The sequence below is a fragment of the Rissa tridactyla genome, chromosome 1, assembly GCF_028500815.1.
Source record: "Rissa tridactyla isolate bRisTri1 chromosome 1, bRisTri1.patW.cur.20221130, whole genome shotgun sequence".
Classification (NCBI taxonomy): domain Eukaryota; kingdom Metazoa; phylum Chordata; class Aves; order Charadriiformes; family Laridae; genus Rissa; species Rissa tridactyla.
The window spans coordinates 96,093,509-96,120,147 of NC_071466.1; the positions used below are offsets into that span (position 1 = coordinate 96,093,509).

Below are 26,639 nucleotides of genomic sequence, written 5' to 3' on the forward strand. Positions count from 1 at the left end.
CGCTACCCGGCATGCACGACAGCGCGTTGGTTTTAAGCAGGCTGGCTCTGCCTTCCAAGAGGCTGGTGGACAATTAAGTCTAAATAAAGATACCTTATCTTCAGCATTTTCGATATCTGTGGTGTCATCCCCTGTCAGAGATGACCTCCTTCTCCTCTCCTGCAGTGCCAAGTGTTTTGTTTTACACTGACGTTTCCCTGATGGCTTCTCACACTCGCTGTATTTCTGCAGCAGAGATGCATGTTGGAAATCCTCCTCTTCGTCTGTGTACAGCCCATCTGTCTTCCGGCTTTCTTTAATTTTCTGCTGTTTGGCAGCCAACCTCGAGGCTGGAGTACAGCTTGGCTGAGCCTGCCTTTTGCTGTTTGCATTGCTGGATGAAAGGCTCTTCATGTGCGGAGACACTGGGAATACGGGCAAGCCTAAATGGGAAGGAAAGGCATTACACATCGCATGGTGTGTTAAAAGGAAAACACATTGCTAGCACTTAACACAAGCTCCTCGACTGCTTAAGAGACCTACCAATTACGTTTTCAAATCATTAATATTTCAAGCGTTCCACATTCAAATTGTGAATAGCATCGTGCCAGGTAATGTTACGTTAACAGTTATTAACGCTCCGATAAAAAAAATCCCTAAATTAAATGCCCCGTGCCGGGTGCCGGGGCAAGGCAAAGGCTGTGCTACGCCATGCCATGCCATGCCGTGCCGGATGGGTGCTGCTACCGACCCGGCCACCGCCGGCAGAGCAGGAAGCCACCACCACACCCACTTCGCCGGGGGGGGAAAAAAAAAAAACTCGCCTCCTTACCTGGAACTGCTTTATCTGAAGGGGAACCAACTCCTCCGGCAGCCTGGGCCCAGCCGGGCTTGCCCACCGTGGGCTAGTTGTGGTCGCAGGGCAGACAAATGGATGGCGGAGGGGGAAAGCAAGAGAGGTGGGAGCACGGATGAGGACAGCGGGACAGCACAGGGGGAATGTTGAGCTTAGGCCCAGGATGGCAGTAAGACTGGGAACATCTCCCTGGCAGCATTTTTACTCGAAAAGCAAAGCAAGAGAGGAAAGGCTACTCAAGGAGCCGTCCCTACAGAAGCCCTGTGCAAACTATCAGAAAGCACAGGGATTTTGCAGGGAAAAGCAGTTGGCTGTGTTTTCCCAAGGACTACGTCCAGAAGCGAGTCTTTCTGCGAGACCAAAAAGCCCTGGGACATCGGGTATCTCAGGGCAGTGCTTGGCCACCAGCAGCGGGATGCTGGCAGGGCTGGGTTTTCTCCAGAGGCTGGCTCTAACAAGCCGGATCCCACAATCTGGGCCACATGCAAAAAGCATGGTTACCTTTTTTTTTTTTTAAAGTCAGAGTGCAGGCAGGTTTACAACAAAACAAGGACAGGAAAGCTGACTTTTTATAGTCTGAATTTCCCTTGGGAAGAGAATTGAGGTGACCTCAGAACCAACTCCTCTGCAGAAAAATTAAAGGTGGCTGGAAAGGAAGGGACACTTCAGCCAAACAATACCACACCACGGAGGGAAGGTGCAGAAAAAAACCCCTGAGCACTTGAAAGAGGCTCCTTTGCTCCAAGAAGTCTCTGAAGTGATGCTACTTTCAGAAAGGAAGAGATGGCAGGAGCAAATAAGGCAGCCGCTCAGAGAAGAGAGACCTTTATTTAAAGAGACTCGATGCAGAGCCAGCCGGTAAAAAAGAAAATAAAATCCAGAATCCTCTTGGTGGGCAACTTCGCACTTTTGTCTTCCTTTAAATAGATCTGTGAAAGCAACTTGCAGAAGGCTTTCTAGATTAAAGATGAAAACAGAAATCCCTCAGTTCTTTCAAGATGCTTTCTAGAAAAAGATGCATACCGCGGCTTGCCAAGCAGATGTCAAGGAATTTACGGGACACACGATGTGCAGATTGTTCAGCAAAAATCCAGTAAGTTTTTTAGGCTTTGCAATCCTGAAGGAAGGCGCCTAGTCATAGGCTGAGCCTACAGATGCAAGGCTCTTTCCAACTCCGCAGACAGCAGAGGAGGAAAGTAAGGAGTGTTTAATTCTCTTGTTCCCAACTAACCTAATTGGAGTAGCACATGTGAAAAGCCCAATTCCAATACAGGAGTTATCATCATTATCTACTTAATCACTTACTAAAAAAAATTGTGAAGATGGAACGCAGCAGCGATGAGGTCTGGTGAGGGCAAAGGAAAGCAAGAAACTGCTACACGGAGAAAAACTAGAATAGAAAGAAAGAAACCTCACAGGTCTGGAGAAGAGCAGAAATACGAAAGAATGGAGGGAAAAAAAAACACAGGAAGAAAAGCCTATCTCAAAGAACTGCAGGCTTTCCCATGCAGGGATGCCAAAGCATTAAAAGCAGAAGTTTAATCACCATAGAAAAAGCCTACTCCAGCGCCTGCAAGCTCCACGTAAACTCTGTGCTCCGCTTTGACCCTCCACAGTGGTGTGGTGACAGCAGGCGCCAGGCTAAACATGCACCACAGCTAAGAGATGGAGAGTGGCAACGCTATGCCCAGGAGCTTTGGGATCAATAACGTTGCAAGAGGCCAGTGCTATCCAGAAAAAGCCAAGCATCAGCTTGGGAAATGCAAGACACACACAGGCAGTGGAAAAAAAAAAAAAACAAAAACAAAAAAAAAAAAACAAAAAAAAAAAAAAAAAAAAAAAACAAAACAAAAAAAAAACCAAAAAAAAAAAACCAAAAAAAGGCAAGCGATTAATCCTGGAATCCCACCCCTTCACTGTATAACTGAAGGGAGAAGAAAAACAAGAATGAGCAGGAATATCCCCAAATATCCATGAAAAAAAACCAACTAAACCAAAATCCCAAAAAAACCCAAGGCCTCCGACTGATGTGGGTTGTGGCGAGTCTGACTCGGAGCAGGACCTGCCTCCCTTCCCGCGGGAGCGGGCTGCAGAGAGGTCCGCAGGGAAAAGCAGCTGCTGCCGCGTCACCTGAACGCTGGCTTCGTCAGCTCCCACCCCAGCAGCTGCCTCCTCCTGCCTGCCAAGCCAGCCGCCGCCGCGCTGCCTGCAGCCCGAGGGGCAGGCAGCGGCTTTCCCGGTGGGAGAGAGCCTCCCGGCTCCTCTCCTCAGGGCTTTCATTTCTGCGTTGCCTGGGTTTTCTCCTCTCTGCAATAACCTCCCGGTGCTACGACTCCCCGGGGAGACCATCGGAAGAGCTGCCTACTGCAGCACCGGCAGCGCCGGCAGGTTATTACTCAGCTGGGATCCCAGTGGGGACCATGGGTCCCGCGTCGGCCACGGGTCCGGGCAAGCGGCACGATGCCCCGGGGTTGCCAGCATCCCCGTGCTCACGCACCACCCCAGAGAGCCAGCACGGGCAATGTCACCTCGCGAACGGCATGAGGCAGGGACTGAGATTATTTTGGGCAAGCCGCATCCCAGCTCTCGTGGTTCTGACCCGCAAGTGAGGCAACAGCCAGAAAAGTCACCAGGGGAACATTTCCAGCAGCCACCGCCTGGTCACCCAGCCAGCAGGCACGGACAGGGGACAAAGGGGTGACAGCAGCCCCGTGCTTGCTTGCAATGCCAACGCATGACTTCTCCCACACTAAAATCCCAGGCTGAACATGACTGGAACAACAAACCCAGAAGTCAGCACCCTCTGTCTTCCCAGAGATTTGCGGGCACAGGCGGCAAATCATCCTGCTGTTAGACTAAGGCTTCACGGGCACAGGGGCAGACCCCGATGTCCTGTTACAGCCCGCTTCTGGGGATACGGCCAGCTGCCCAGCAGCAGAGACCACCATGTTCGCAGGCAGTGCTTGGGCACGGGGAACAGCCATTCCCAGCCCCAGAGCAAAAAAAAGCTGCAAGCGACACGGTATATTCTCGTATTCACAATATCTGCTTGTTTAAGAAAAGTTTGAGGACTAGTGCCGGGCAAGAAAGACAAGCTGGAAGTCTCTGTCCCCATGCGACTGTCACGCAGAGGATGCTCTGTCGCACAACGGGAAAAAATGTCCTCCTCCTGGTCAACTGCGAAAAAGGGGATTCAAAGGTTTACACTTCAGTGGGGCTGGAGGAGTGTCAGCAAAATGATCTGAATGATCTCCGGTGCCTTGCACAATGAATGGCAAGGCATAATTCAGTCAGGTTTGTGATTTTACAGCGGCTTCCAAAACCAAGAAGTTTTTCATAGCCATAGGGCGACTGAGTCTGAATGCCTTCGGGAACGGTGCATAAATCAGGAGCCACTCTTTTTCTTTCCCGAGGTCACGCGTTAAGAGAAGCCCGTCACTGCCACGGGAGGCATTGCAGGGGAAAGCGAGAGCATCCTTACACAATGCGGCTTCTTGTTAGTGACCCTCCTTTAATCTCTACAAGGTATCTCTTTCTGAAAGTACAAAGGGGAGCAGGTGATGGGCAGGGATGTTTGAGCCGATACCACGCTCGCCAAGGCAGCACATAAAGCAAGGGAGTAAGAGTCAAAGCTCCTTTTAAAACTAAGTTTTGATCTCCTGCTCCACAAAACCTGTTGGAGAACCTTCCCCATCAATAAGCATCAAAGTTTGGGGTTTTCTGCCCTCAGACAGTCCTACCAAGGGGAAGGATGGGTGAGGAGCTTTAGGACACAAGGGAAGCCGGTATTTTCGCCTGTGACCATTTTGGAGATGCTACCGAGGAAAACTCTCACCGGTGTGGGATGACTTGCACTCGGTCCTCTCCACGGCATGAGACAAGAGGATCCACTCTCCTCATGCTTCTCCCGTTTGAGGTGATCTCAGCTAAACTACAGGACAGGCCAGCTGGAGGGTGAAATGCTACCAGTTTGATGAAGCTGCCAGGTCTGTGAAAGAGGAAGGAGCCCAAATGTCCAACTCAGAGCTCTCCCTCCCAGGAACAGCCTTTCCTCAAAACAGGCAGAGGACTTGGAGGGGTAAGAAGAGGAGAAGAAGGAAGAAAAGAAAGGTATCTGCAACCTTGTACTTGAAAAAAGTATACGTCTCCCTGCTGTGCCCAGAGGAGATGGGGATTCACGAAGAAGTGCAGGGGATGCAGGAGGGGGACCGGCCACGTGGGCTGCGTGCTGCTGTCCCCACCATCCTCCAACCAAACTACGGCAGCAAATGTCACAGGGAAGGGAGAAAGCAGCAGGGGAGACAATCTGCCCGCGGGCTGAGGAGAGTGGGGACCAGCGAGTGTCCTGTCCATCCAAAGGAAAAATTGGCGTATTGCCTCCACAGGTTCTCCTCCAGGATAGGGAATGGGCAGAAAAGGGGAAGACGATGGGGAAAAGGAGGAAGCGGAGTGAGGGGGAACAAAGAAGCAAAAAACAAGTCAAGGAAAGCTGATGCGCTTTGAGCAAGCGGCCCCTTAGGACAGAGACACTGGGAAGATCTGCACCAAGGGGCTGGGGAATGGGGCCACAGGGGTTTACAGGAAGTGCCCGCGATGAACCAGCACGGCATCCTCTTGGGGAGGAGGATGAGCCTTGCTCTTGCGCGTATACCCTGGGAAAGGCGGGGAACGCAGCAGTGCCGAGGGTGCTGGAGGCGTTGGGTTCCCGAGATCAAGAGCCGCTAGCTGAGCTGATGCTCTTTCAGAGGGTCACAGCCCCTCAAATCCTACGTGTGGTTAAACGCCCTTCCACCGCCTAGCAGCCTGTTTGCTCCCTCCCTCGCCCAGAAGCATGCCCGCGTTGTACGCCACCCCCCGCCCCAGCTCTCCTCTAGAGACATAAATTCATCTTCACGTTATCTATGAAAGAGTATTTAAAGCCAAAACACGCACACGCACAAACACATAGTTACACACACATACACAAACACATTTTCTTGTCTGCCAAATATCAGCTACAGTGCAATTCTTAAAGAGGAGGTGTCAGTCCTTATACAAATTGACATCTACAGAAAAAAAAATAATATATAATTTAAAAAAAAAAAAAAAAAACTCTCGACAATTCCTTAACATCGGTGGCAGCATGCGTCACTGTAAATGCTAAAGCCGTCTGGTTTCCCTAGTAGTCTCTGCATACCTTGTTCATTGTCACTTGTTTTGAGGGACTCTTCAGACCAACTTCTATTGCTTTTGGCCTCTGACCTTTTCTTGGTGTGCCTTTCTTCTGTGAAGTCTTTGACCTTTGCAGTGGCCTCTGGCTGAACAGCCTCAGCTAAATCTTTCCTGCTTTGCCGGCCCAACTTGCCGGACGGGGATCTCTCTGGTGACACCTGCTGCTCCCATAGTTCCCTAAGATGCTGCAGGTGACGCTGCTTTTTGGGATGGAGCCCTGTTAATTCAATGCACACCTTCAGGTTGGTCACCTCATTACAATTGGGCTCTTCTAAGTGGTTAGAGGAATTGTTTGTCATTTCCCTCTCAGGCCAGTCATCTAATGGAAAAATAACTAAAAATTAATCAAAAAGCCCCCTCAACTTAAAACAAAAGCTACATTTCACTTTCGGGGCATATAGTCTCAGCTTTACCACCACACTATGCATTTTAAAGGTTCGCTCATTAAGGGTTACATGCACTACAGTAACTTGTACCGCTGTGGCTACAGTGTCCAACGACTAGTGCTTTACCCTTATATGCCAAGATTTTTATATATACATATATATATATATACACATATATATACATACATATATATACATATATATAATTTTAAGTGAAATGACAGTGCTCACATTAGTAACTATCAAGTTCAAAAATGGAAACACATTAAGCCAAAGGGACGTTCCTTTCACAAGACATTCCTTGAGAGAGACCAAAGCAAAATGCTGCCTTACCTTTGGAGTTCTTCTTCTTTTTTGCTTTTGATATAAGTTCATCCTGCAGTTCATCCACAAAGTTTTCATTTTGGCTGCCATCATTTTGCACTCTCTCACCAGAGTGTTTACGCTTCCTGTCCAGACGTGGACATGGATGTTGGCCAATATCTTCTGTTGGCTGGTCTTCCGCTTTTTCATATATAGAATGCCTCTCTAAATAACATTGCTCATTTGAGAGATCTTTTTCCTCTGGAGTTTCAAGAAAGTGACCTTGGTTGTTTTCTGTACTAGTAAAGTTACCTAAAAATGAAAAAAACAAACACCACAAGACCTAATAAATACAAAACAATTCATTGTGAGAAAGCTACGATCTCTGATCTCTTCAATGTCATCTCCACCATGACTTACGGTTTATGAGGCATGCAAATAAACACAAAACCTTACTTCAGAACAAGCCTCCTCTGGTCAGCCTAAGGCAGGAGTTTCCTCAATGGCTAAGTACAACCCCCCAAAAGCGCAATACTTCGTGTTGTTTTTACATCAATTTAAGAAGCACAACATTCACAATACTTGTAGCCATCGAAACATCACAATATGCTTTTTTAAATACAGAAACATCTTCAGATATCGAAAGCGCAGACCCTTTTCAGAAAGCGACCCTGCCCCCCAAAACCATGATAAGTAATAACCCAAGCTTCACTGTGCAATGACTTTCTTTTCAGAAATACCTTCTGATGATAATAAAGTATCAGTCTTCCGCTGATTCCTAATCCTTCCCTAACTTCTCGCATCGAATTGCAGAGTCTGACTTAAAAGCTTTCGTCCCTTCTTCTGGAGATACAAATGGGATACGGAGCATGCACACACGTACACGGGAATACCACTAAGAATAGCTGTGATATTTTGCAAAAAGCACTACTCGAATCCAAGGTTATAAAAAGGCTTCCTCGCTTCAAGTAACCAGCCAGTCACCGTACATCACATGATCTTTGTCACCTCCTTTTAAAAAAGACCTCGCTTTTTTCAGGCAATATTTCCAGCAGCAGCAACCGGGTGAGCTTTGGAAAGCTTACAAGAAACTAGTCTGACAAACTAGCCCCAAAACACCTACGTTGCCATGCTTGCCCTACGTTCAGCTTCCCCTCTCCAGTACTGTTCCCTCAAATTTAGAGACAGCTTAAGTGATTTTAAATGGATGCTTGCTTAAAACAGCAGTTAATCATCATCTTGAACAGGTATTTTTTCTTGCATTTAAACCGCACTAGCCGAGGCAGAGTTAGGCAGACATGGGGCACAGACTGCAACACGGTTAATCAGCTTCCTATTTACAATTCTCACAAAGAAGTTGCTTTTCCCAGGCGTTTTAGCCCTCCTGGCTGACCAACACTCCTTCTGCACGTCTGCCGCTCTTTAGCAAACTGTCTGTATGCTCCGTCCTACTTCCCCACGGCTCACTGCCCCTTTTCCTCTTCCTCCTCCTTGCCTTTCCTCCTTCTCCCACTTCCCTTCCTGCAAACACATTTGGTTTCCCACCTGGACTCCTGACAGTTTCCCTTCCCTCCCCTTCATCCTCCCAGTCCTTACTCAGCTTCCTCCCCGGTACAGCCTGGCCTTCAACTTCTGCTCTTCCCCCTCCACGGCCCCCCTCTCCCCTCTGAGACCCACCACACCAGTGAGACCCACCACACCAGTATCCAGGCCCTGGCAGCCCCTGGATGCAGCCCAGTTGCATCCCGCCTTATCCCAGGAGCACCTTTCTACAGCTCTGCCAACATCTTCTGGCTTGACGACCGTCCTTGAAATCCCTGTTGTCAGCAATGGAAGGCTGAGGCGGAGAAAAAAACCTCTCCGATGAGATTTTTCTTCAACACAATTTGGAAAAGTCTCCAAGTAGCACCTAGGGCTCCGGAGACGTTTGCAAGCACCAGAGCATCATTTTTACACTGCCTGGGAAGCTGCCTGCAGGGCTGCTTTATAAAACGGCAGAAGACATTTGGCCAAGAAAAATCAAAACAAAAGTTGACTTTTTCCAGGCGAGCGGAACGCTCGGGCCATTCTGCTATTTGGCGATGCTCCTCTCCACAAGGCCGTCTGGCCAACACCTGCTCCCTTCAAGACTTTAAAACGCAGTTTGTCACACTTCTTCCAGCCAGCAATGCTGACACGTTCCAGAAAAAAAAGTCTCTCGGCTTACTATGACTGTGCCTCTAAATCGCCAGTGTCACCCCCCGACCCCAGAAGGAAACTGGCAATACCCTGTGTCTGCACATCTGGCACAGAGATGCTGCCCAACAGCTGTACCCTACAACCACACCACCCGCACCGGCAGCCCTGTTTCACACAGCGTAAAAGAAGCTGGACCAGCCACGTTCTAAGTAGCACTTTAGAAATGCTTCTATCAGATTTCACTTTACGTCTTTCATGCAACCTGCTACTTTTCCCCCCCTTTCATAAGGAAACATTATACTTATACGCTCGGTTTCCCCGGACAGACCCGGTAAGAGCACTCCTCCACCCCGCTCCCGCTCTTCATAGCCTTCATGTCTCCGGCGGGTACCAGCAGCTACACACTGCGGTTCACACCGAGAGTCGGTAGATCAGGACGGCTTTCCTGCTCCTAACACCGTCTGGCCTGAGAAAAGGCAGGCACATCCTGACCAATTCCCAGAGAAGCTTTCGCAGGGTCAGAGGAAGTATCAGGCTGTAAGGAAGGGTGGGGGGAGGGGGGGAGTGATGGTCTTAATCTTTGGGGCTTGCAGGAAACAGCAAGCTAATTCCAGCCCGCCACCACCAAAAGCGACCCGCTGCAAATTAATTCCTTGTCTTATCTGCAGAGAGGACTTGGCACAGGGATGCCGAGCGCTGCTCGCTCCGACTGTCCGTGCTAAAAAATTAAAAAGAGGGGAGAGACATTTTCTGTAACCTCTCTAACAGCCTTTCTCCGGGGCTCCGCGTGCCACTGAAAACAGCACACACGCATTGAAGTTTATCCAAAAAGCCCTCGCTGCCAGCTGCTCTGCCACACCTTTGCTCTCCGGTCACATCCGAGGGGGACATCCCCCCCCCCCCGGCCACTAGAGCTCCGTCTCCTTGGCCGCTGAGCCAGAAATCCCTCTCGAGGACTGCCCGCCGCCGCACACGCGTCCCTGAAATCTGTCCCGCTACGTGCGGTTAAGACCATTAGAGAAGCGACATCTCCGCACATTAATCCGGGCTTGCGTAATCATCCTGCATCCACAGGGCAGAACGGGGACAGCGAAGCCGGGCAGACACGTCCTTGCCGATCCGATCTCCTCTGCTGCTGCCACCGCCGCCGCTCCCCACCTCTTCCACAGCCGGATTTTCACCGCGAAAGAACAAAGGTCGGCTGCCGTTTGGGACACGGCCATAGCCCAGGGGCTGCCAAGCTCTCCGCGCCGCTCACACGGACACATCGCACGCCCAGAGGGTTTATTTTCCCCTTGGCACAGCGGCGGCAGCCGCCTCACGGGGCACGGGCTCTATTAATATTTTACCACCGGATTCCATCCACTCCGTCCTCACAAACTGTTTTGCAAGCAACCCGGATCAGACACGACGGCTCCCCAAATTAAGATACGCATGTCAACATGAGGCACGGCAACATAAGCATATCTTGCGTGCCCAACAAAGACAAGGAGAATTTGTTTGCTTTTGTTCCCCCCACCCCCCCCTCCCCCGCCATGTATCTACAACATCCTTTCCTCGCCCCGAGGAAGAAAACAACAAAATACTTGGGAGTTTTCTTATCCTCATTATTCAAACACTGACGAGGTAGCCAGAAACACAGGATAAATGCTGAGTTCTCATAGCAACACACCTCTATGAGTAAGGAGATTAAACTCCTAAACGTCTTCCTTCCTCGAGCCACCGGCCTTTGCCAGTCTCACACCAGCTGCCGAGAACCAGCACCAACAACTCAAAACCACTTCTCACTGTCCTACCCAACTAGAAAACAAGGAAGAATGAACCAGATGCTTTTTCCCTATACGGTTTCTGCCTGAAGCGGCGCCTCCTCAGTGCACGGTCTACAAACTCACGAGAAACAGTTACACGCACACACAAACGCGCTACCCCAAAAAAAAAGCAAAAAACTTTCCTTCATTTTTCCATCTTCCTGTTGCCGTCAGCTGCTTGAGGCCAGGCCCTCCCATGCGATGCAAGCAAGGAAACATAGAGTTTAAGCTGCAATTCTTTTGTTCAAATAACATGGCAGCTAAAAACAGCCTTTCCTCTTCCCTGGAGCAACCTTCTCATTGCACTCACTTACGCAAGGCACCCTTTCTTCATCCGAGAATGGTCACGACTATCCAAAGGCTAAACCCCAGCATTCGTCACGGAGATCACAACATCAGTAAGAAATTCCCCCAAGTCACCTTCAGCATCCAATTCCAAGCATCCCACGGGGCAGAGGGAACCCAGCCGATTTCATTTTTCCCCTCCAAGCACCTCTGCTTGGGAACCTTCCACATTTGTTTCCCCCTGCCCAAGCCCTCTGCGCTGCGCAAACAAGCAACGCAACCCCCATTCTCCCTGCGCAGACTTCTGATTTTTTCCTTTTTTTTTTTTTTTTTTTATGCACTATGTCCCATCGCAGGAAGGTAATAACTGACCGGGGCAAAGGACATGTTTACTGTCTCCATCTTTCATTTGTTCAGGTATACGCATAGCCCAGCGAGAAAAGCAAAGCAGCGGATTACCATGCAAAGGGACACCGGCACCTCGCTCTGACGCCAAACATCAGCTCTAAAGGCTCTGGCACGTCACACCATTTACTTTCACCCACAGAAACTGCTTTAACTTTTTCCCCATGACCTCATGCCTTAAGATCAAGTTTTTAACGTATCGGGTTTTATTTTTCCCAGCTAAGGCTTAAACGGGCAGTGTCTTCCTCCTATAAAATTAGCTAAACGGTTAATCGCACTCCTCGCTCAAGAAATTCGCAGCTTGTAGAATTTATTCAGTCTTTCACACTTGGGTATGATTTTTTCAACACCGCTAGAAGAGCTTTGTTATGAACCGACATGCGATCATCACATGCCCGTATTGATGCGCGCGTCCGTGCCAATAGCTTAAATCACTTGATCTCTGAACAATCCTATGACTCATGACATATGCATCCCATAATTTATCATGTTTGTGCTATGGAAATGCACCGGAGCAGCATCGCCTCAGCAACATTTACAAGTCACCTTGGCAACACAAAGCAGCTTCGCGGCTGCTCTCAGAACGCCCGGCAGAACCTAAACGAGATGGGAGAGAATTAAAGCACTTCTACTTTACTCCTTAGCTTTAATTGCTCATTAATTAGCTAACGCGGCTACCTCCCTTAAATCAGGCCTTTGGAAAAAAAAAACAAAAAAAAAAACCAAACAGCAAACAAAACCACGTCTTTTACCCTTGTCCAGAAGGCACGATGAAGCTTAAGAAGGCTCTCGGTATGGGAAAACCATGCACCGCCAAATCAGAGGAAAAGTTCAAGGAATTGGATATTGTGCCTTCGCTTGCTTCAAAAAAAGTCCGTACGCGTGCTACAACAGTAGGAAAATGAGGAAGTCCCAGGGCAAGCTAAAAAAAGGAGCTTCCATCCCATCAGATGCCTCTGTAAGCATCACCTGCCTGTGCGTTACTTCGCCTTTTGTTGTTGTCGTTGCTGCCGTGGGGCTGGTGGATTCAGAGAAACCGAGGGGACGAGCAGCTGCCGGGGCCCCCATCAGCTCCTTGCGCTCCACCACTGACTGGCGTGGCGGCAGCGGCGCAGCCCTGACAGCCGGCTCCGCGCCGCAATCACAGTTTCAGTTGCGGTTTTCCTCTTCCCTGCCGACACCGGGCAGGTGAAGCGCTCACAGTGGAGCCGGGGGGGGGGGGGTGGTGTGTCACGCTGTTTTTGCTCCTAAATTCCCCACTCCCGCACAGGATCCCAGTTTGTAGCTTTTAGCCAGCGCTGGACGAACGCTCCGTCAAACGTGGTGAAACGTCTTTCCAGCAGCGAGATCGCTTGCAGGGGCCAGAAGGGAAAACGGAAGAGGTTGCAAACCATCAGCTAGCTGCTGTTCGAGAGCTTTAAAGCCAAAGGCACCCTCAGCGTGCTTAGAAATCGGGAGGGCCAGGGAAGGCGAGGGATAAGCAGCCCTGGCTCTCGCCAGGGGAAGAGCGGGCAGAGCCCATCGCCCCTTTGGCCAGTTTCTCGGTGAGAGATGCATCAAGACGGCGGGCGGCTCAAACCCCACCAGAGCACAGGCCACTACACTGGAGGCGTTCAAGAAGTGTGAAACTCGGCTTCCTGATTTATCAGCTGCTATCCTGCAGGGCAGGAGGTGAACCCACCACCATAAAAAAAACTTCTACTGAGAACTGGATCTGTACCAGTAAGTATTTGCTGCCGTGAAGGCAGAAGAGGAGCTCCCTCAGCAGAACAGATCCGTGCTTTTAGGAGTTTAGACATTCGGCCAGACTCCGAAATAGCCTGTTAAGTCAGAGCTAATTAGGAGAGGAACGAACTAATGTACTAACATACTTTCCCTGCTTCCAGTGGTTATTTAACAGTCTCAAACACATTTTAGCCAGCAGATTCAAGTGCTGGAGACCTCACTAAACGATGAATTTAAGGATGCACCGCATCATCAGCCTTTTGCAAGGATGGGAGGCGGGGTGTTTCAGCCAACGATGCTTTAACGCTCCCCCTCCCCGCAGCACCCCCCCCCAGCAGCATGCCCCACGCCCCCGGCCAGGCTCTCCCTCCCTCCCCTGCACCCATTGCCGACCCCGCAGACCACTGTCCCCCTCTGCATCCCCAGACCCATCTCGCCCCGATGCCCCAGACCCACCCCACTGCTGCTGCTGCTTTCCAGCACACCCAGGGTGGGATTTAACAGAGGACATCACCACAGCACCCTGAGCCTGCTGGGGAGCAAGGGGGTGCTGCAAGGGGAGGAGCCGGGGCAGCAGCTCTCGGCTTTTGCACAGGGACCGTAAAGGCAACGGTGCCTTCCTCCCCCGAAGCTGCCTCCATGCAGCTGGGAGAAGGGAAAGCCCGCTCAGCTTCCAGGGGCTCAGCCTCTCCCCATCCTGGTACCTCCTCCACTTCCACAAGTAAAACTTTCCCTTGCTCTTTTGCCAGGCCGATTCTTGTTGAGGCCGCTATTTCAGTGACAGCCACACCACAGTAACTTGATTTAGGTGAGTAACCGAGCAAGCACGATTGACCAGCATGCTCTCTGCCAAAAGCATTATTTAAAGACCAGAACAATAATTCAAAGTTATTAAATTGCCTGAATGAAATTTTCTACTAGCCCCACTCATGAATCTCCACCTACAGAGGAGCACACTTAACCACCGAGTTACACAATGCGCACGCACACACACACACACACACGATGCGGTCTGCAACGTGTTTCCTCTTGTTTTGCAATACTTTTCAGCATAGGGTTGGGGTTTTTTCCCCTAAGTTGTTAAAAACAAAGTAGCAGCAGGAAGAACTTCCATTCCTTAATTATACAGGTAAAAAAAAAAGAAGCTGTGAAATTGATGGAAGCCAGATGCTTACCAAGAGTTTAACACCAAAACAAAAAAAAAGAGGCAATTTCTCTTGCATACAGTAAAAAAAACCAATACCATTTACGTTTGTCTTGCTTTTAGGACAGTGTTTCTAGCACGCAGCCCTCTTGACACCTTGCCGCAGCCTAGAGGGAAGAGCCAGCCCCATCGACCCCACAGGGAATTTCACAGGCCCCCCCCCACACACGCATGCCTGCGAGGACCTGTGCTGGCCACCCCCACGCACCCCCCCGGCCACCGCAGCAAGAAGTCACCCAGGCACACTAGTTTCTCAGAGTTTTGAGTTTTACAGGCAGCCTTTATAGACAAGCCAGCCTGGCAGATGATGTCCTTCCCTGCTCCCCATCACCCTTCTCTCCTCCATCCTTGCTTTGCCTGGAAGCTGCAATAGCGGCATTTCCCACAGCTGCAGCACCTTCAGGAACCTAAACTCCTTGCTGCCCCTCACTCTGCCCCCATCTCCTTTCTTCATTTAAAACGTAACCTTAGACCTCCGCTTTCACTGGCTGATGTGGTACTTCATGGATTGAGCAGAACAGACACGGTAACTTTGGTGACAGTTAACTCTCTCTCCTGAAAAGCGGGTACAACCATAGCCAGGAACTTCCAGACCCCGAAACAAGCACGGAGAGCACCAGCCATGCGTGGCAGCTCCGTACCTGCAGAGCCTGAGGTGACAGTGACTTTAACCAGCGAGACACCAGTGACTTTAACACCCCGAGAACACCAAGACTGCGCTGCCCGCCCAGCTTTGCCGCAAGCTACCGCGGCGCAGAGACACGCGTACGCGCTTCGGAAAGCCATCTAAATTCGCTTACATCTGTCATTGTCATTTTGGTCAGCAATGGCATCTTCCAGAGCGACAGACTTTGGCTTCTTTTCACTGTTTCCTTTCAAGTTTTCCCAGTCTGCCTGGCTGAATCTGCAGACCTCTGAGTCTTTGGTAGCTGTTTGGCCTTCTCTCTCTTTCATCTCCAACTCTGAGAAGCGCATCATTGCACGCTAGAAAGAGAATTGATATGAAAAAAAAAAAAAAAAAAAAAAGTCTTGCGATAAAAGCTACTTCATTTACCTTACCTTATATGAAAGCATTTCCAAAGGAAAAATCGGCTCAAAACCAAGGTTTGAGATACATAGCTAGGGTAGCAGTTTTAACACACCTGACTTGTAAAGCAGTGTTCTAGCATCTATATGCAAATAGCCACACAATTCTTTCATATATAAGCATATATATATGTAAGATATATATATATAAATGTATACTGTATATAAAACAAAAACGTTCTGTTTTGGAGGTAAAAAGAGACAAAAACAATAAGAAAAAGAAAAAACAAAACAAAACAAAACCAAAAAGAAAAAAAAAAACAAACACAAAACCGTACAATGAATAAAGACGACCATGGCCCACAAACTTCCCTTTGTGTATTTGGAAATGAAATTTAACTCAAAGGTTTATGTAAGAGTCTAGTAATAAAAATTTGAAGAACTGACCTCACAGTAAGCAGCAGGTAGACATAAAATACTGTCCTCTTGTAATCCTTCCATCTATGTAATTAAAATGGGCACTCAATGGATCATTTAGATAATTTCATCCATTTTTATAAGCATAAACCAATTCTTTTCTTAACAATGCAAAAACAATTTGGCTTAACTCATCCCTTCATTAAAAGTAAAATACCTTAAGGATATTCCTACACGGTATCTGTCTGCCATCCCTCGGCATCAACCTCGACACCGCTCCTACTCTTTCCTTTACGCGTTTCGCTTGGCGCAAACGTTGCCTGAGACCCGCTAAATGCATGGCTGCGACTCCTCTCCATCGAGCGGCACGTTTGGCATACTAATCACAACTTCTGGGTACGCTCTGCTAGCTGGCACTACAGGCCAGCCGAGAAATTACAGCCATCGCTAGCGCCAAGGTAACATGCATGCCTGTCCGACTCCCCTCCGCAACTGCACAAACATTTCATACGTACATTAACATTTTTCATCAGGTCTTAGCAAAAGCCCTTTAAAAACCTTACTAGCGCGTGCACACGTAAAAAGCCATACATACTATTCTTTACAGCGCCTGGCTCTCATTAACAAACTTACTTCGGCTACTTAGAACCGTTTCTGGCGAGTACGCCCTAGCGAGAAAAAAAACAAAACAAAACAAAACAAAACAAAACAAATCTGATTTCTTCTCTCAAACTTTAAAACTTGACTGCGACTTGCCACAGAGAAATAACGACAAAAAAAAAAGCGCGGCGGTCGTTGGACCGCGCGGACTCACCTGCAAGGCCCGCTGCTCCCGGCTGAGCTGGCTGGAGTCTGCGTACAGCTCGGTCGTCACACACTTGAATCGATCACCTACGTAACCGGCGGAGTTCGCGATCCTCTTGGCCAACTTGGACGGCTTGGGCTTCAGGATTTTGCCGTCGGCAGACTCCGCGTCGTCGGCTCCGTCTTTGGTATAGCTCTGGTTGGCGTCGATGCCGGGCGGCGCGGTCCCCATGCAGAATGGCTTCGCCTCCTCCTGCACCTTGCCAAAAGCCAGAGCTGGAGCATCGCTCTCGTGAGCGCCTTCCAAGAAAGCGGGCGAAGGCTGGACCGCCACTCTCTCTTTCGGCTGGCTCACAGGCAGGTCTTCTTTCCTTAAGCCGAACACCGACGAACTCTGGGCTTGCTTGAAATTATAGGTTTCGTGAAGATCATTACTTCTTCCAAACTCCTCTCTCATTACAATAAAATCTCTGTGCTGCGACGCCTGCTCTACCTTGTGCTTTGTAGGGTCATTAGCCTGATTACTGCTTTCTGTAGCAAAGCCGGCTTTCGTTACGTTTGCTTCACTTTTAGCCTCTTGCTCGTCGCGCAGAAGATCTGGGAAGAGGTGCTTGTCACTTTTGGCTGAGTTTTTACCGTGGCTGGAGCTCTGGTGCAATTTCAAGCTCTTGTCGCCGGGCACGTCGAAATGCACCTTCCCACCGCTCTCCAGGAGCTCCGGCAACCGGCCCCTCAGAGCCGGGTCCTCGTAGCGGACCCTCTCGTGCGACCGCGACCTCCTTTCCGCCTTCTCCTCCTTAGTGATCTCCAAAGCCGAATGCTGCAGCAGCATGGGGTGCACCATCCCCATCCCCAGGGCATCCTGGTAGGTCATGAACTCCCCACGCCCCGCCGGCAGGCTGTAGGGGAGGCCAGGTTTGGGAGCCAGGTGGCCAGGGTAGAGACTGCCGTTGGGCAACAAAACGGGGTGCGGATACACGTGTCCTTTCCCGTGGAGGGAGAGGGGACTGATGGCTATCCCCTCCGGCACCGGGTACGGGAGGTAACTCCTGGGGTAGGGCAGCGGCGGGGAGCGGAACGTCTCGTTGTGGGGCAGGAAGATGGGGCTGGAGGCCAGGGCGGTCTCGCTCGCCTTGAAGTTGGCTTCCTGGCCGCAGGACTTGGCCACCTTATTGCTGTGTTTTGCGGGGGGTGGCGACAGGCTGCCCGACGTGCTGTATGACTGAGGCGGTGCTCTCCGCGGAGCTCCGGGACGTCTTGGCGCAATCCACGTTGGCGTTGGGAGCTGGCGACGCCGACGCCGGCCGCCCCCCCGCCGACACCGTCCCCGAAACGCTGCCGACGACTGCCTCCGTGCCCCCCATCCTGGGGCAGGAGGAGCTCCGTTGCTGCGGGATCACCCAGTCCAGCGCCTTGTTTTTCAGCTGGACGCTCTTCCCACTCTCCTCGCCAGGGCTGGGACCGGGAACAATCCAGGAGGAAGGCGCCGTGCTGATAATTTCAGGCCTGTAGATGGGGCAGCCGTTCCCAGGAGAAATAGTTTCCTTCTGAACGATGTCGCTGCCGGGCAAGTGCGTCCCCCCTCCCGCCCTGCCGTGCACCAGCACCGTCGGCGTCATTTTCTTACCATGGTCTGACTTGCTGGCGGTTTCCGCGTCGACGACTTTTGCCGACAAATCCAGCGGTTTGTCAGTGACGTCTTTGGTGGGGGTCTGCTTCTCCAGGAGTGGGGGGGGACCGTCCGTCTTTCCGCTCGTGGCCAGCTTTCCGCGCATGGGGGGCAGCTGGCGGGGGGGCATCCCCGGCATCGCTGCCCTTGGGGAGCTTCCCGTTGGAGAGGCGGGAGGGCGGGAATTCGCCGCCGACGTTGACGTAGGGCTTGGGGAGGGTGACAGCGGAGGAGGGAGAGGTGGTGATCCTGGGGAAGTGTTTGTGGAAGTCGGCGTAGGCATCCCCAACCTGGGCGGGCAGGGGGAGGCGGGGGGATGGCCGGGGCGAGTGGGGCAGCAGGAGCGCAGGGTCAGGCGGGATGTTGGCAGGAGCCGGCTTGGCGGCAGGGACCCGGGGCTGCTTGCTGCTCTGGATGTGGGGGTAGGCATGCGCGTCCACGGGGCCAGTGCCAGGGCTGACACCCATCTTCCACGACAAGCTCTTATCCGGACAGTGCACCAAAGGCGGGATGGCCGGCGATGCCGAAGCCGTCGAGAGCCTCATGGGCGACGCCAGCGACGAGGGGATGTGGGGGGCAACGTAGTGGGAGGGAGGCAGGTATAAAAAACGTTCGCCGTTCGTACACACGGGCGAGTAAGCCAGGTGCTGCGGTAAGCTGTAAGTGGACTGCTGAGGTAGCAATGCCTTGTACATGTTCAACGAATACTTATTTGGTGAGTCAAGGAAAGGGTATATGGTGGGCGTCGCGCCCTCCATATAGGGGTTTACCCAGGGGAGCCTTAGGTAACTAGCACCATTGACACCGAGGGGACTCTGCTTGTCACCCGCAGCTCGGTCCAAACCCAGCGTCTCTCCCGTCGGGACAGAGTTTTTTTGTATTCCAGGTGGCGTTTTGTATATAGCGCTGAAGCCATTCGGGGCTTTTCCAGAGACAGCTGCGTTTTCTACCGCTTCGGGGGGATTAGACTTAAACTGTATCTCTGGATTTCTTTCAGGAGTAAATCCCAGCCCGGCTATCGAACTCGTAGCATCCCGTGATTTTTCTGAGCCGAGTCCGCACAAGCTGGAATAGACAATACTACTGGGGACTCTGAGTCCTTCTCGCATGAGTCCAGACCTGTCCATACTCAGAGCTGTGAGACTGTCAATGCGATGTGCTGTAGTCGCATCCACCTTTACAGAACAAGAAGTATGTTACTTTCACATTTCGCCACAGTGATTACCGCTCAAGCTACAAGACACGTCAGCATTTGGAAAAGAAACGATACCAATGCAAACACCCTGTTTGCTGGGAAAACACACAGAGGCTGATCGCACTGGAGAAGGGGAGAACAGGAACCTACAGAGCAATATTTATCACCACAAACAGCAATACAACTCTCTCCGCACCCAAAATCCACCAGCCAGAAACAAAGGCGTGAGGACCCGTAGCCCAAGAAGCCACAAGTGGCCCCGAGATGATGCTCGGTGGCATCACTCCCACGTGGTAACAGGCCCCTCAGCCCCAGCCCCGCCAGAGCACAAGGATGTCAGATGGCGGCGTGGAGAGTGGGAAGGGAAGGATGGAGAGCTTCTCCTCCTCCTCCAGGACCTCTCCCTCCGCCACAGCTCTGCTCCAGAGCTCGCAACCGCCACACAATTCCCGGGGCAAGGAGGTGCCTGAGGATGCAGCACGAAGAAAAGTCCACTGCTGAATTTTGTCCCCATTTGCTGCTTCCTGCATATGCTCGAAAGAGGAGAAAACCACCAACTCTGCTGAAACAGTGATGCACTTAACACTTAGGCGAACTATTCCCATTAGACACGCGGGGATGCTGCACGACATTATTCGTAACAGAGCAGAAGTAAGAACATGATGTCATACGACAATGCACCGCCACAAAGTCAGCGTCAAGAGATTAACGAGATGATAAATAAACAAAGTCCCATCTCACTGTTTCACAGAAACAAATCGTATGTGCCCAAGTCTGGCTAGAGGTAGTTTAATCATTCCTCCAAATGGATCATGTAATAATACCCGGGGGTGGGGGACAGGGTGGGGAGGACAGGCACAGATTTAGCTACAGCATGAAGCTATAAACTTCTTACCACACTGTGATTCAGGTGATTTTCTTCTCTCAACTCCAGTCTGCTTTTCGGCGCATCGCCATCGTTAACGGGAATTTTCCTATTAAGAAACAGAAGCTTACTATTTGAAAACATCCTGTGCATCTCAGATCAGTGAAAGATTATATCACCTCCATATTTTGGTTCCCCTAGAGAAGTCCCGTATGATACCGTACTTATCCTCCTCTGTACCCCTGCACTCGCAAGGACTTCAGAAAGCAAAGACCATTTGAAAACAAGTATAAAGGGTTTTGACAGCAAGAGCACGCCACGCACACCTCAGAGCAGCCTCTTTCAACGCGAGTGATTTTTGTCAAGGTCTTCTCTTTTGCCCCTTGCCCTTTTCTTTTTGCAAGGAGCGAATACCCCATTTTAAACACACCCTGTTCATAAACACTGCCGAGGAGAAAATTAAAACACACACGCTAATATCACACGAACGTCAGCTGTTCCATGCTAAAGAGGGAGCTGCACATCTGTGCCATACCAGTGTTACAGCACTGGGACTTGTTATCACAGAAAGCGCCGATAAAGAATATACCTTAGTGCCAAATTTCAAATCCCAGGGATAAAAATCGCTGACGTGCAGCAGAAGGAAAGTTTCAGCATTACCCAAAAGAACTCGTTTCAATCAAAATGCTTAAAGGCACATCATCAGCTTAAAGCAGAAATGTGATTTTAAAGTATTTGTGTATTCGTTTTTATAAGAGTCACCTCTCCTGCAAGTGGCACGTAGTACCATTACCCCTGAAAAACGGGGAGGAAAGAGGGGAGGGAGGGTGCAAAGGCAGAGTGAGACGTTTAGCTGTTTTCCTTCAGTTTCCATTTGCAAATAGTTTTTCCCTGCAAAGACCAAAAACCTTCCCCAACTTCTGGGAGGGCTTTTCCCACAACAGTGAGAACACGGGCTCAAAGAGAAGACACAGAAACACTAAAACCGCATGGAACTGGCACAGAGAACCACGGGGTACCCGCACCTTCAGTTCAGCGTCGTTTTGCTTTTTAAAAAACTGGGGTTTAAGGGAAGAGGACACCAGCCAGTGCCCGCATCACCCCACCAAAAATTACACAAAACTGTCATTTTATTCATCGAATGAATGATATTCAGCAGGAAAAAAAGGTGGGGAGGAAGAGAGATTCACTTGTGGGATATGGGAAGGCCACTGTTCCTATTTCCTGGGACAAGCTGTTGGTCCGCAGGCAGGGAACACCAAGGCGCAGGCGGGAGCCCCTCTGCCGTACAGAGTCACCGCAAGAACGCGTGCACTATTTGGTTTAATTCCCCTTCACGAATACGAAATAATAAATTAATTGTAAAAGCGCGTTTAAAGGCTGCTTTGGGGAGTAATCTCTTTAAAGGGCGTCCCCGCTTCACTGACCCAGGTTGCCTGTTAAATAGTAAATCAGCGGCTGGCTCTACCGCTCTCAGGCACGTCGTGTTTCTCCCCCCCTTCCCCCCCAACTCCCCCCTCCAAGCCAAGCTGATCTCGATGCAAGGCGGCAGCTATCTGCTCCGGCATTAGGGAAGCGAGCGAACTCCGAGACCTCACGCTGCAGAATTACAGTGTGGTTTAACTTGCCAGAAGCTTAAATATTTACCTGTCTTCATTAATTCCACACATGCGGACCCTTTCATTGCTCATCCAGCTATGAACGTTGCCATACAGGGGAGTTGCAGAAAGCATGACGTCTTCTTAAAAATCGCCGCTTTTCTTCACGGTTTTATATTCTATTAAAAGAAAAAAAAAAGAAAAGAAGAAAAAAAAAAAGTTGAGCAGATTTGTCTAGGAGGAAGTGCAAACATCACGGCGGAGCAGCCAGCCTCCCTCCGGGTAATTAATAATGAATGCAGGATTGGTGCGGGGAGTGAGCTGCCTACGTTAACCGCTAAGGGAGATACCCTGCAATAAAGGAGCAAATTGAGGGCATTTATAGGTCAGAGGAGATGGATCTTTTCCCCAGCGCGCATCCAGAAAATTAAGAATCATTCCAGGCTGACGACAAATAAAAAGTTTCCCCGCTGCATTTCATTTGAACAAGAAACGACTCAGCCGGCCCAAGTGCACACCGATCCCCGAACCTTCGTCTCTCCCACAGGCTGAACCACGGAGGGAGATCCCACGGGCTGAGGGGAACACGCGAAACTACCCACAGGCGCTGACGGAAGCCCCAGCCTTAGGAACGCTGAGGAGCAGGGGCGCATCGCAAGGGCAGCCCCATACCGTGTGCGCGTTAGGGACGCCAACTGCTGATAAAAAGCGTTCACGCGAGGACTTAAGAACTGAAGAGACGCTGCTAGAGAAGGGATCTAAATAAAAACCTCCCCTTTAGCGTCTGCACATGACTAACTTGGAGAAAGGGGTTAAAAATAGTAAGTGGGTTGGCGAGCTCCCCACCCCTTGATTTGATTAAGCACCGAGCCCTGGTGGCTTCTGCATCGGAGCCGCCGCTGCTGCTGCTGCTGCTGCGTGTGCTTTCAGTAATTCAATGATGCCTGCTCACTCCAGGGAAAGAAATCATTAGCAAGCTCGCTGGAGAAGTATTAGCAGTCCGCGAGGATCGGCGCTGTGTGCAGCCGGAGAGGCAGGTGAAAGGTAACCGCATTTTCGCGTCCATCCAGCGGCGGAGGGGGAACGGCTTTTTCCTCCCCTCCGCCTCGCCCAACGCCACCTCCGCTCGCATTAAATCCTAGTTTGCTGCATGAGCGAAGTGTCAGGACAAGCTGCGTTTTATTAACAGGATTATCGCGGCGCATGATTTATTCCAGTGCAAGATTTTAATTGCTCTTCGGAGGTTGAGTCGTTTCTTTTGACTGAGCTTCAGCCTGCATCCTGCTGCTAAATACTGGGTTAATAAGTAGGGGGAGCCTTTAATGCACAGGATATCCCTCAGCTCTTCCTCTCTCTCAAAAATAGAAGCCTTTAAGCGGGAGGCATGATACTCCTTTTACACACACACACACACACACACACACACACACAAGCCAGTAACGGGCGATTGACCACTGGGAGTTTAATGCCTAACGTCTCCCAAAGCATCCATGCTTCCCCAGCAAACTCATTTCCTTTGTCAGGCTACAAAATATGCAAATGATCACTTTGGCATTTAATGGGGAAGAAGCCCAGATTGGGCCTTTAACACAATACTTCACACACGTTCAGAGAGGTTGAAGAACTGAAACGGCAGGAAAGCCTTGTTCCCCAACACTTTTTTCTCCCCTCAGAGAGGCCTTTTGTGCAAAACTCCACGTCTGGAACAAATGTATATTAATGAAAACGGCGTGCTGACCCTCCTCTCTCCAGAACGGTTAGCCTTCCCTAATGAAGTCTGCAAAAATTGCTGCGAGGAAACAAAAATCCACGGAGATTAGATACCGCGCTATCATTCAAAAGGAGTTATTTCACTGGAAAGACGGTTTCTGGACAGATTTACTGGTTTCCAGATGCGCCGCTCGTAATGTTTTCAATAGAGGCAGCAGCAGCACGGAGAGAGTGATTTAGGGTTTTACATAAGGTTAGTAGCCGCCCCGTGCGTGCTGCCTCACCCGTGAGGGACGGAGGCCGGCTCGGAGGAGATGGGACTCCAGTGGCCCACGGTCCCGCTCCCCTCCGGGGGCACGCGAGGCCAACCCACGCCTGCGCCCGCCTGGTTTCCTCGCTGGAAGTGTATCATTAAGATAAGACGCGGTGCCTGAATTAGAGCCCGTCAATCCCCTGACATGTGCAGATAGCGAAATGCTGAAGTTGCACCCGGGTGGGGGGGGGGGGGGGGGGGGGGGGGGGGGGGTGGGAGGCGGGGGGGAGCTTCCCCAGCCGCAGCAAGGAATCTGGAGGCCCCACATCCCACCACCACCGCGGGAGCAGGGCAAAGCCCACCAGGGCGCAGGGACGCGGGGAGGCGGTGGGAATGTCGCAGGGCCCACCCGGGTGGGTCAGAGCCCGCGCCCCGACGGCTGCCAGCCCCTTCCCCAAAGCCACCCCCTCGGCACTCGCCGCCCCGGGTGCGCGGTTCTAATCGCCGCCCTGATGAACTTCTTGTGAACTGTTTAAAAGTGGAGGTCTGCTGAACGAGCAGCGGCGCCACTGCCAGCCATAATTTCATTGCAATAAGCAGCAGACTTTTAACTCTTCGCACGCCCCTTCCTTCCTTTCCTCCTTCCCTCGCTCCCTCCCTCCCGCCCCTCTCTCTCCCCGCAAGCGGCCGCCCCCGTCGGGGCCGGCGGCTCGCAGGGAACTCCGGCGGCTCGGCCGAACGCCCCGTCGCTGCGGGGACGCGGGGGACGGGGACGGGGGACCGGGGGGGAGGACACGGGGGGACCGCAGTTATTTATACCCAGCTTCCGCGGGGTGCGCAGCCGCCCCCCCCCCCCCCCCCCCAATTATACAACCCGACGGCGGGCTGCGCTCCCCGAGCGGTAGCCGCAGCGGGGGAAACCGACGACACGTCTCTTTCTCCTCCCTCCTCCTAATCCTCTCCGCCTGCCACCCGCCGGGCCACCGCGGCTTCCCCCCCCCCCCCGCCGCTGTCAGCGCGCCCCAGAGCGCCGCAGCCCCCCCGCCTACCCCCCTTTTCTCCCCGGGCCGCCCCCGCTGCGCTGCGCGGCGCGGGGCCGCCGGAGAGCGCACGGCATTTCCTCCGGGAGGTGTCTGGCCGATAAAGCCATTTGCGGCTAAATATAGACGGTGATGCACGGAGGAGGGAGGGAGAAAAGGAGGGGGGGGAGCGGAGGGGGGGGGAGCGGAGGGGGGGGGAGCGAAGCGAGACGCCCAACGCACACGCGGGTTCCGCAGCGATGCCGCCGTGTGAAACCAGTTGTGAAAAGCGCCTGCAAGCACTAACCTGCCTCCCGGCGTGCTGCCGAGCGGGGCCCCGGCGTGCCGGGGCCGTGCCGAGCCCCGCCGAGCGCCCGTCGGTGCCCGCGCCCCGCCGGGGCAGGCGGGGCCCCCGCAGCGCGCCGTGCCGGGCCGTGCCGGTTAAAAAGGGAAACGTTCGGGTCTCCCTCGCAACGTCAACAGACTTTTGGCAGCCATTGACGCCAGCAGCAGCGGCAAAGTTTTTTTTTGTTAACGCGCTCCTGGCGTGGAAAACGAGAAAAACCCGATGCCCGCGGGGAGGGGAGGGGGGAGTGGAAGGAGGAGGAGGAGGAGAAGGAAGACGCCGCTTCTCCGTGCCTCCGGGGGAAAAGAGGAGGGGAGGGCAGCACCGCCCGGGCCGGGGCAGCCTCTTCTCGCCCCCACCCCCGCGACACCTTCCCGGCCCCGGGGTGTGCGAGGTGAAAGTCTCGGCGGGGAAGCAGGAGGAGGAGGGAGAGGAGGGGATACGATGATGATGGAGGAAGCCCGGCTGGCTGCAGCGAGCCAGGAAGCGGGGCGGGAGGAGAATTGCAGCGGCGCACGAGTTCCCTTTTGGCGCCTTTACTCTTTTCCACCTCCGAGCTCCGCCTGGCAGCCCGCCAGTTTCCACTGCACAAGCCACGGAGCCGCCGGCGGCGGCGGCAGCAGCAGCAGCCGGCGGCGGGGAGGGCTCAGAGAGGTAAAAAAATAGAAGTCTGCGAGCCCCGGTGGCACCGACGGAGAGGGCCCGGGCGCTCCGGCAAACAACCACGGCCCTTTCGGAAATTAAAAACGATGCAATAAATTACCTGGCTCTGATTTTCCACCCACACCACCGCCACCGCCCCCTCCCGCCACCGCCGTCGCCGCCCGGTTCCAGGCCACTGAAAGGATCATTTCTAGATTTGTGAAAATCCCTGAGAGAGGAGGGAAAAGCAATCGGGGACTCGTAGCCATCTACTTCGATTAGCCCTCAGCCCGCTCATCCGGAGTTTGATTTAAAGGGCAGCGCTCGTACGGTATTTATAAGCTTAAATACGGGCAGCTGCTTATGAATGTGTTTAGGTACCTCGTTTATCTTGTTACCTCCGACTTACATATTTACGAGTTATAAAAACAACGACCTGTGCCACCGCTAGAAAGGAGACTTTAAAGACGCTGTATTGCTGCACCGTTTACAATGCGCCGTATAAAACTCTGGCAGCAGCCAGCGATCTAATATTAGACAAGTGTTTGAAGAACAGGGGTGGCTGCGCTTTTTTTTTTTTAAAGAAAAAAAATACCATGGGTTATTTTATGCAACCTCCACACAGCATCACCGCTAGCGACACGTTTTGTAAACCAGTGGAGGAAGCTGCAGACTAAGTAGCCGCCGCACGGATCCGCGGATTAGAGAAGTTGTTTGACCTTTACCCGGGACGTGTGGCATTTCATTTAACCATA

At 51.8% G+C, this 26,639-nt stretch overlaps 1 protein-coding gene across 1 annotated transcript in view; it reads right to left on the bottom strand.

Moving 5' to 3' along the window:
• The window catches only part of BCOR (BCL6 corepressor), a 65,594-nt gene that overhangs the window by 17,195 nt on the left and 21,760 nt on the right, over positions 1–26,639 (bottom strand). The window contains 10 exon segments of the mRNA XM_054205557.1: positions 94–422; positions 6,012–6,365; positions 6,766–7,047; positions 15,141–15,324; positions 15,814–15,867; positions 16,598–17,776; positions 17,778–18,320; positions 18,322–19,431; positions 20,347–20,425; positions 21,964–22,093. Of these exon segments, the coding sequence (XP_054061532.1) occupies positions 94–422; positions 6,012–6,365; positions 6,766–7,047; positions 15,141–15,324; positions 15,814–15,867; positions 16,598–17,776; positions 17,778–18,320; positions 18,322–19,431; positions 20,347–20,425; positions 21,964–22,049 (4,200 nt within the window). The 5' untranslated portion in view covers positions 22,050–22,093.